The 10,617-nt window shown below is 50.1% G+C and overlaps 1 protein-coding gene across 1 annotated transcript; it reads right to left on the reverse strand.

The window, feature by feature from the left end:
• Nucleotides 1-3,872: 3,872 nt before the first annotated feature.
• Nucleotides 3,873-7,715, reverse strand: Spaca3 (sperm acrosome associated 3). Its single transcript, XM_046426347.1, has 4 exons — nt 7,412-7,715; nt 6,504-6,662; nt 6,119-6,197; nt 3,873-3,995 (listed from the first exon to the last, which is right to left on the reverse strand). Exons 1-4 carry the CDS (start codon nt 7,665-7,667, stop codon nt 3,929-3,931), a joined length of 561 nt encoding a protein of 186 aa, XP_046282303.1. The 5' UTR covers nt 7,668-7,715; the 3' UTR covers nt 3,873-3,928.
• Between the last annotated feature and the right edge of the window lie 2,902 nt (nt 7,716-10,617).

Raw genomic sequence — 10,617 nt, forward strand, 5'->3', positions numbered from 1 at the left:
GTATTCCTGGACCATTCGCTCCACTCAGCACAAAGATACCCAAAAGCCTGTTTTGAATCTGTCTCCTTGAGCCAAACTAGGCCAGGAGACCTCCTCCCTCTAAGACTGGTAGCTGGGTATGATATGGTGCCCACCCATCACTTTGTCTCACATCCTGTCTTTTCCTCTTCCTCCTCCTCAGCAAACAGGGCAGGTCTCCTAAGGAAACCCTGGTCCCCAGGCAGGCAGGACCTGCACACACCCATTCCTCCCCAGGTGGGCTGGAACTCGGCACCCCCAGACTAGAAGCCAGCACTTCTGGAAGCCCACTTGTACCAGGCAGGGTGCTCGGTGCTTCACTGCTCTATATTTTGCAGTTGGTACAATATCAGCTCCTCTTGCCCGTGGAGACTGCTGAGCTCCCAGAGGCAGAATGACTTTCCCATGGCCAGGCATCTAGAATCAGCTCCAGCTAGAATGAGCTAGAATCAGCTCCAGCTCTGGCCACACCAATGAGCTCCCTCTGCTCAAAACACGTCCAAGGAGGAAGGGTGTGGGACTTGGATGAAGAGCAGCCAGCCTGGTCCCTGTGAGAGGTAGACTCCCTGGTGAGTTCAGAAGGGACACTGTGTTCCCTGGGAGGGATGCATGGAGCTCGGCACATAAGTACTGCTGAAGTGACACTGTTGAATGAATTGTTACATATGAAAATGTATTAGGATTCAGTGATTCTAAAAACATTAGCTGGGTGCCTACCCTTCATCTGTTCACACTTCGGTTGTGCATTCAACAGATTCATTCATTTATTGAAAATTGTGTGCCACTATTCTAGATTCTGGGGATAGAAGAAACACATATTTCCTGCTCTCATGATGTTTACAATCTAATATAAGGAGACTGAAGGAAGAATATACATAAATTCAGATGTGCATGAAATCATTTCAGACGGTAGCATATGCTATAGTGGTAAGACAGTGACAAGGAGGGGTGAGGACGCTTCAACTCTGGTGGCCAGGGAGTCGCTCTAAAGAGGTAAAATTGACATCAGACCTGATTGAAGAGAAAGGAATAACCACTCTGAGATTTGATTTGAGGAAATGGCATTCCAGGAAGACAGAACAGTAGTAGGAGCAGCTTGTTGGATAACAAGTTCACAAGAGTTTATGAATGAGGAGGAGGAGTGGAGACACAGAATGCTACTTTGAAGGGACTAATTGCCAGGGACCCCACTAGCTAGGGGAAAAGTTTCTGAACAGTTGAGAGAGGCATCTGTCACGGTCAGCTGAGCCTTGGTCCTAGAAGACCTGGTAGCCAAGAGCCTGACTTTAACCTGCAAGTAAGAAAAGACCTTGGTTTCAGGATGCAAAGCAGGAACAAGATAGAAAGTTCTGAGGAAGAAGTGGGGGTGGCAAGGATCCAGGTTAGAAGAAGGGATGCTCTTAGGAGGCCTTTGCAATTGTCCCTGAGAAGAAGTGAGGAGCTCTTGATTAAAGCAGATATATGTGGATAGAAAGGAGGGACAGTTTCCTGAGATATCAGGAAGATAATTATAGGCAGGACTGAATGATTGGTGGAATATTGGGTGCAAGTGATGTAGAAGCATGGAGACCCCAGGACCTAGCCTGGTTACCCCAACTGACCTGAGGACATTTCTCTTCTGAGTCTAGAATTCCTGTGGCTTCCACTTGCAGGTGAACACGTTCACTGTTCCATCATCCTCCTCACAGGTGAGGCCTCTCTGGTTTTTGGTCAGGGAACTCTCCCCTAAATAAGCCTTCTCTGTCTCCACCCGTTCCTGGTTAATCTCCCAGGCAAGGCTCCAGGACCCCTCAACCAGGTCCAACACCTGCCAAGCCCTTCCTTGCAGAGCCCTGAGGCCCTCATGCTGGCCCAGACCCTCCAAATCCTTTTCCCAACTATCTCTCTGGCTCCAAGAGCCTCAGTTGGCCTATTCCTTCCCCAGACAAGCAAAAGAGACCATTGGGGCAATCATGTAATGCAGATACAGGAGGTCTGACGGCAGATAGAGTAGAGAGCATCAGTCAAAGATGGATGGGCCCCGGGTCTCTGGCCCAGCAGTAGCTCCTAACAAAGTACAGTGACTGAGGGCACACATGGAGCCATAGTGACCTGTGTCCCAATTTACCTTCTCTGAATCAGTTTCTTTATCCATGGAATGTTTTATTTATTTTTTTTTTTTTGGGGGGGGGGCTGGTGGCGATGCAGTACTGGGGATTGAACACAAGGGGACTCAACTACTGAGCCACATTCCCAGCCCTTTTTATATTTTTATTTAGAGACAGAGTCTCGCTAAGTTGCTTAGGGTCTTGCTAGGTTGCTGAGGCTGGCCTTGAACTCACAATCCTCCTGCCTCAGCCTCCCCAGCAGCTGGATTATAGGCATGCACCACCACACCTGGCCTGTTTCCTTATCTATAGAAGGGGTGTTCTGATTGTCCCTTCACCATGGGTTATTGTTCTACGGTCTAAATTAGATAATGCATGGCACACAGTAGGCACACGCACAGTGTTTGCATTAATATTAGAGAGAGAGAGAGCAGTCTCTACCTATGATTTAGTGGATCCATGAGTCACGATGCCCTCTCTCTTAGCAAGGTCTTTCGCCATTATCCATTTATATGAACAGCTCCCAATTTTTATCATCCCTTTGATCAGAGAAGCAATGCAAGGAAACTGGTATGTCTCACCAATTATGGGTGCTTAACCACCCTTCTGGTGTTTGCTGATCCAGTGACATTCATAGATAGCAGGTCCCCTGTAGTGGGTGATAGCATAGCCCCTCCCCCTGAGTCACCAGCCAAGCCTCAACCAACAATTCAGTACTTGCAGGGTTCTGTGGAGTCTTTCCAGAAGGATCTACAATCCAAACTCAAGACTCAGCCTTCTTACATCACCCCATCATCTTGAACACTGTCCTCGCCATCATACCCTCTGTGATTCCAAGACGCTGCCCACCTTCCTCCTTCAGACACCCTCCCGGAGACACTGAGGTCTTGGTCAAAGGGGGACAGCGCTGCCTCTTCAGAGTTCCCCTTGTGCTGAAGAAAGAAAAAAACTGCCCTAACTGTGCAGTTTACTCCCCAAAAGCCACTAGCAGTCCCATCCCATCCTCCAGCCTCCTAGCGGTGGTCAGCCCTGTGGGGAGACTTTCCTACCCAGAAAGTGATCCATCACTATCAGCAGCACTTGAACCTCTCGCCTATAGAGGGCACCAGAGAGCAGAAGCCCCTATGGTCATCCAAGGGCATTCACTCCATCACCCCATGGTGACAGCAGTGTGTTAGCAGGCACCCTGAGGAGGGCCAAGGCATGGTGGCTGCCATCTGGGACCAGAGCCTCAGAATATAAGTGTCCCACAGGCATTTCCACAAGAGCCAAAAGTTTACAACACCAGACTCAGTTAGGGCCACCAGGTATTCAGAATTAAATTTGAATTTATTGAATTTGCCCCAGTTAAATTTGAATTTCAGATACATAAGAAATTTTTTAGTCTGAATATGTTCCATACGGCATTTGGGACCATACTTACACTTAAAATGCATATATCCAAAATTCACATTTAACTGGAACATTCTCTTTTTAGTGTTATTTGGGTTTTGTTTGTTTTGCTAATTTCTGGCAAACTTAAGCCCAAACTCTACCGGGTGTGGACGAGGAAGGCTCTGACCACCCCCTCCTCAAGCCACCAGGAATGGAGGCAAACCTTCCATGGTAGGATTTTGGAGTCTTCCTGCAACCCAACCCAGTGGTCAGATGAGGTGGGGAAATGACGAGATGCTGTAGGCCAACATGAAAACACACCAGCAGCCGAGTAGCAGGCTTAGGTCAAACTAGACTTTATTAGTTGGTCTGTCTTCCCAAGGCTGGGTCAGGAACCAAACAGAGTTTCCCAGGGGGCAGAGTGTGGCCTGGTCCATCCAGAGAAGGACCTACATTTCACAGCCATCCACCCAGTCCCTGAGGTCCTTGCCCTGGCAGTGATGCCTCCAGGCCCCCCTAAAGATGGAGAACAGAGAAGACAAGAGATCATATTAGCAGCAGCCCCAGGCACTACACAGAGAAGAACATGAAGGGGAAGAGAATGCCCCTAAACAATTCAATAGCTAGCCTCCTTACCTTACCACTGAAGACCACTACTAATAGGATCAGGTTTACCCACAAGCCAGTGGTCGGGCCCTGGAGTCTGGAGCCCTGGTCCTTTCCCTATGCTTTCATGCTTCTGGTGGTATCTTGATCACCAGTGTCACCTTGCATATGTACAGCCCTTTACAGTTTACCTGGCACTGTCTCACCCGTCGGCCATTTATCACCACCCCCCTTCCTGCCCTCAGCAGCCCATCTAAGTAGACAGGAGAGATATTATGTTCCCTTTTTTCCAAATTAAAAAAAAAAAAAAAACTCAGACCAAGATGCGAAATCACTTTCTCAAATCCTGCTGCTACTTAGTGACAGAGCTGTGCCCGCACCCAGCCCTCCTTGGCTACCAAACTGGGTCTTTTCATTGTTGGTTACTACATTTCATAGGCTCTTTGGAGATCATGACCTTCTACCAGCTCACAGCTGATATACTGAGGGAGCTAATCAGGGCCACAGGGATCCTGGGGTCTCAAATCTTGGGGGGTGCCAGGCTTTGATAATTAATGCCCTCTATGATGTCAATGTCAAAGAGCGCAGTGAGCAAGAGTGCCCCAAAGGACCTCTATACATCTATCTTCCAAAAAAGATTGATTGGCCTGTTTGTCTCTTCCATGAGCTCTTTGCTTGGATATTTCTGAAACCCAGGACCTAGCACCAAGCTTGGCATGCCTGAGTTTTCAGTACATGTGTGTAGAGTGAATGAACAGCATTCTGTCCACCTTGTGGGACTAATTCCTATGACTAGCCTCAGCCACCTGCTCTCAGGGGTATATTCATGCCAAGAATTTACTCCCAATGTGTAAGAGAGAGAGAGATGTTCTTTGATTTAACCCAGAAGGACTATCCATCTCAGGGTGGTGGCCATTGGATTTGTGCCTGAGCCTACATTCCCCCTTCCTGACTCTATAGAGGTGCATTATATCCCATGGAGCCTGCCTCGCCCCAGACTCGGTTCCTAAGCCTTCAGCTGTCCTCAAACCATCACATTGCCAAAGCTGTGGTCATTCCAGGCCATTTCCAGACCTTCTCTAGATTCATAGTCATTTGTACTCCCCCTCTCCCTCTCAGGCCACATATCTCACCTGTCCCTATATCTCTTCTAATCCTTCATGCCCAACTCCTCTGTTGGCCAACAGTGGTGCACCTGTCCTCACACAGACCCTACATCTCTCACCTAGACTCCTATAGAGTCATCCAAATAGGAGCTGCCACTCTCTCTCTCTCCCTTCTTCTCCTGGACTAACATTCGGTGCCTTCCAAGCTTCTCTCCCAGCCTTAACACCTGCCGTATCTGTCCCCAGTGTTCCAGCCACTGGGTGTTTTACCTTTCCCAGATGCTGCTCTCCCCCACCCATGCTGACTTCTCCAGAAATATGAGTGGAAGAGAGATTACAGACTAAGTAGGAGACTCCCATCAACAGAGGCAGCTGGGGAGCTCCTGACTCAGAGGCACCCCGTGATCCAACCATCTAGTTCAATGGCCCGTGTGACTCTCATCTATTCTAAAGATGGCTTCTCAAAGGCCATCTTCCTGAAAGGAGGAGGAAAAAGGTTGAGAAGGTGGAGCTCCAGAGCCCCACCCCACTTCAAGCAGAGAACCTCTACTTCAATCTGTTGTACATCCTGACCTTTCATAGAACATTTCGGTTTTATATAAAAGATGCCACAGTTTTAAAAAAAAAAATTAACAACCTTCTCAAGCCTTGGCCTTGAGGACCTCTAAGCAGACATCCCAGATCTTGGAGAAACCCGGCTCAACTGTGTGCCCATGTGGCCACCATACATCGCTTAACCTCCCTAAAACTCAATGCATCATCTACAAATACTTCCTTGCTTATACTCCCCACCCAAGAGTTATTGTGAGGATTAGATCATAAAGTCTAGAAATATGCCTATGACAAAGTGGGTACCCCAAAAAGGTTAATTTATACCAGTCTTAGCCACACCACCTTGGGGAGCAGGGTCCACCTCAAGCTACTTACCAGTAGCCCAGACCCTTGGGCCCTGAAACTATCTTCATGACACAGACAACAGCATTCTTGAGATCAGGGATCAACAAGTCTGGAGTGGGAGGCAGAGAAACACAAAATTGGGAAGCAGGGGGCAGAGCTAGACATCTGGAGTCTGGGGGCACAGGTATCACTCTCTCCCTCTCCCCCTCCATCAGAAACAATCTTCCCTCCACTCCTATAGCTCTAAGACCAGTGTCCCACCTGGGACCTCAAGACAGATTGAAGGAGGATCCACTCTCCTCACTTGCACATTATCTGTCTCCTGGGTGATCCTTATGCAGATCTGAACTGGGCAGAAGCAAATGCTGTTGTAGAGGCCTGACCCCAGCCAGCCCAAGGCCGAGACTCAACCTACCAGAGCAGTACATCTTGCACAAGTTGAGGGAATCCAGTGAGAGGTTTCTGCACCACTTCCGGCTATTGATCTGGAAAAGGCCATTGTTGGTGCTTCCGTCTGCCTCGTGGTCCACAGCAGCTGTGTTGAAGCCACTTGTGAAGTAAGCGAGGCAGACCCCTGTAGGTGACAGAGACACCGCCTGGACTGGTACCCTCACAGTATGGGTCCCACACACTGGCTCCCCCAGCCTCACCCCCCAAGTGAGGACCAGGGCAGACACCTTCTCGCCTACTCTGCCGTTGGATCAACTGAGGCTCAGAGGGCAAAGTGATTTCCCCAAGATCACATACAGCTGCCACCTAGCAGGGGGTCAGGACTGGGCCTCTGGCCTCCAACTCCTAGGCTTCAAGCTTATTGCCCAGTGCACCGTAAAACCCAATCCATGCGTTTGTTAATGAATTTGCGAGAACTAAATCTTTAGAGGCAAAATTAGGAAGACATGAGTAGGATCTACCAACGGTTCTAGAACTAAAGAGAGGAAAAATAAATCCAGATGTGTCTGAACCTCACAGACAGCTTCCCAAATCGGCCACCAGCTTGAGAAGTTCGGTATTACTCATTTGTTCAATTTGCCTTTTCATTTGGTCAGGAGGAATGTCTGATCCCAAATTATTCGGTCCTTTTGACTCCTGCCTTTGCCAGAGGGGGGGGGGGGGGGGGAAGAGGTGGTTCCGATCTGGCTGGGTGTTTCCTGCCTACTATGCATTGAACTCGGGGCTGAGAGTTCTCAACCTGTCATCTCATTTACTCCTGGTTTTAGAGATAGGAGCTGAGGCTTAAAAAGCCCCCCAAGGCCATCCCCCTTTAATGAGAAGGAGGGGGAGAGGAGGAAGTGGAAGGGGCCAGCCAGGGAGAAAGGTTCTCACAGTCAGCCAGTTCGTATCCCTGGAAGCCGTCTAGACCCATTCTGTGGAGCTCCTTGGCCAGTTCGCAGCGACTGAAAACCTTGGCCTGGCTGGAGGTGAGCAGGCCACAGAGTAGAGAGACGAGAGCCAGCCAGGTGACCCTAGGTGGATTCAGTCGCCTTCTGGATACCCAGCTCCCGGCTTTCATGCCAGTTGCAGAGACATAGCCCCCGCCACACGGGGTCAGAGCTGAGCTTTGGGATGACAGGCGGTTCATCAGCCCTGGTGGTCTCCTTCAGACACCTACTCCTTGGAAGAAGAAGGGGCAGAGCCTGAGTGTACCCCTGGAAAGAGAAGAAGGCGTGGGCAGAAGGCGAGGCCCCAGTGGAGGGATCGGCTCCTCGGCATCCCCTATGAAGCACCTCGCCATCCTCCCAAGACCCTGGAGGATTCCTGCGACCTACATCGGCCCTTTCCAATCCTACTCTACTCCACCCTGGCCCAGCAGCTGAGGAGAGAGGAGGGGAAATTGGGAAGAAAATGAACCCTCTGAGCTCCACACCACGCACGAGGCATTATTTGATCCTGAGGCTCATGATTTATCAACTGGGAAGGGACAAAGTTTGGACTGAGGCTGAAGTTGGTAGGAATCCAAAGTCCCATTGGGTTATGGCCTGGAGCAGATTTTCCGGAGGGATGGGCTGAGCTGTGTCATCACGATCAGTCCATAAGCCCCACTGCCAAGGGACACCCCCTTTTCTAGCATTGAGCCTCCATCTCCTGACCTTCACTGAAACAGGGCCCCCCAGGATGGAAGATGCTCCTCCTCTCGGTCACAGGCCCCGGATTGTGCTGAGGGTCTCCTTCATCCCCCTTCATCCCTTCTAAACCATGACCTTGCAAAAACTCCTCCTTCCTGGAAGCTCACCCACCCTGTTTTGCATTGCCCTCCGTTCGTCTCATCCTTGGCTTTGTGGACAGGTCCCCAAGATCATGGAGGACATTAGCTCCTGCCGACCTTGACCACATGGCTCCTTCACTTCAGCAAGCCTAATGACCTTCACCTCCACTCTGACTCAGCCTCCCACTCCATGGCAGTGTTGTCCCCGCCAATGGCCATCACCCGACACCTCGTACCTCTCCATCTTTCTATTCCAATCTTTCTGTCTCTCAGACCTCACGCTCTGACACGTCTGCCCACATCTCTCATGGAGATCTGCCCATCACACCCACTCTCTGCCCATTCCACCCACTCTCCACCTACGGAGTCAAAACCTGAAACAGTTGCACAACCTCAAAAATGGGTGGCCATGCTCTCCAGTCCCCCCCCCCACTTGGATGTCATTGAGGATGATGAGATGGCTAAGGGTGTAGCTTTGCAGCAAGACTTGGCTTTGAAGCCCACCCTGCTCCTTACTACATTGAGGACCATGGACACTCTCTGAGACTCATTTTCTTCCCCTATACAGTGAGGAAATCAGTTAACACCTCATAAGCGTGTTAAGAGAATAAATGAGAAAGATCAAGAATGAGATCAAGAAAAGAAGGAGCTCCTCACACCAAAAAATAGACTAGCTGGGATTTCTATAATGAGCCATCCCTAGTACCAGTACTAGTGCTTGTGCTGGATCAGCTTTCTCCCTCCCCTATTCCTCAAAGGAAGTTCAAGATCCTCATTACTGTCCTTGAACACTAAGCCTGTCTGAAACAGAGCGAATGTTCCCACCATAATCGGCCCTTGCTTATGTCTTCTTTTCACTGGTCTAAAACAGGCCGCTCATTTATCCATACTAGAAATATGGATGTCATTCATAAATATACTCCTTCTTCCTCCTCCTTCTTCATCCCCAGCCAATCAAGTTCAAGGTCCTGTTGACTCTACCTTCTCTCCAAAAGAACCATCTTTCCTTAGGTTCAAACCACCATCACCGGTCCTTTATGATCTTCTTGTACGCAGTCTTGGCCCCTCTTCTCTATACATGCACCAGAATGACGTTTTTAAACACCACGTCCAGCCATGTGACACTTATCAGCTCCTACTGTCACTGCTTCTGAGTATGGTCCACTGGCCCTTCATGACCAGCCCTGCTGGCCTCTCCCCACTCACACATCCCCTCCCTAGAGTTCCACACCCATCACACAGGCTGACCCGCTGTCTAGAATGTCAGCCCTCTCTTTGCCTCTCCACAGTTAACTCTTTCTCTGACTTCAAGGGTCTCAAGAGGGGGTGAGTTCCCCCAGAGAGACCCTCCTGGCAGGCCACTACCCCCAACACTCCCACAGCATCTTGATCTTCTACCCTCCCTCTGTCACAATGGATAGCAACATGGGTCAGTCTTTCCCACCACAAGGCGAACTTCCAAAGAACAGTTGTATTTTTCTTCTTATCCTGGGAGCCAAGCAAAGCAGCCAGTGCGGAGTGGCTGCTTCTTAGACTGAAGTAAGCCGAAGTCCTGACCGCAGAGCACAAGCCCGTGTCTTCAAAGCTCGGGAAACGTGGAGACGGTTCCTCTTGCTGAGTTCTTCAAATCTGTCAGACACTGGGCCAAGGCATTTCCTAACTGAATCTTATCTGTCTAATCCTCTTAACAATTGTAAGTGGATAGGATTAATATCCTCAATTTAAAGATGAGGAAACTAAGTTCACCGCTACACAGTGAGTGATTTTTGATATCTTTACAGCAAAGTGACTTTAAAGGCAAGTCCACAGCAGATCCAGAGGTTTAAGGAGCCACATCTGGCGACTCCCAGAGCCAGGGTCTCCCGTGTCCCCACCTCAGCCCCTCTCAGCTTGGCAATCTCACAGACCAGGATTTCCCCCTACCTCTCACCATGACCTTGCTGTTTCCTTGCCCCTCACTGGCCAGGCCAGCCCAGGGCCCCCGGATCACAGCTCCAGGAAGAGGGGAAAGGAGACTCACCAGTCAGGAGGCCTCCCCACCAGAGTGGAGATGGCAGTGACAATGGCAGCAGCCACGTGGCTACGAACCCTGCTTCAGCTAGAGATGCCCCCCACGGTATGGCCAGGGCCCCAGCACCCAGAGTTAAGAGAGTAATGAGGCCACGGACCGATCGTGGGCCTTCTAGAACTCCCCACCCCTGTGAGCTCACCTTCTAGAACCTGTCCCACCCACTCAGCTTTGGCTAGTCCACCTGAGGCCCTCAGTTTCAGGGGCTGGGGGCCATGTGAAAGGTATCTAATCCCAGCCCTCCCTGTGCACCTCTGC

This window comes from Marmota monax, unplaced genomic scaffold, assembly GCF_021218885.2.
Source record: "Marmota monax isolate L192 unplaced genomic scaffold, Marmota_monax_Labrador192_F-V1.1 WCK01_AAM20220418_F8-fsc00394, whole genome shotgun sequence".
In the NCBI taxonomy this organism is placed as follows: Eukaryota; Metazoa; Chordata; class Mammalia; order Rodentia; family Sciuridae; genus Marmota; species Marmota monax.

Excerpts from the sequence above, each read along its gene's own strand:
- Spaca3 (XM_046426347.1), bottom strand. The coding sequence starts at position 7,667 with ATGAACCGCCTGTCATCCCAAAGCTCAGCTCTGACCCCGTGTGGCGGG. Across the intron at positions 6,663-7,411 it reads GGGATACGAACTGGCTGACT|GGGTCTGCCTCGCTTACTTC; the intron begins GTGAGAACCTTT and ends TGTCACCTACAG. Across the intron at positions 6,198-6,503 it reads GTGCAAGATGTACTGCTCTG|ACTTGTTGATCCCTGATCTC; the intron begins GTAGGTTGAGTC and ends CTCCCACTCCAG.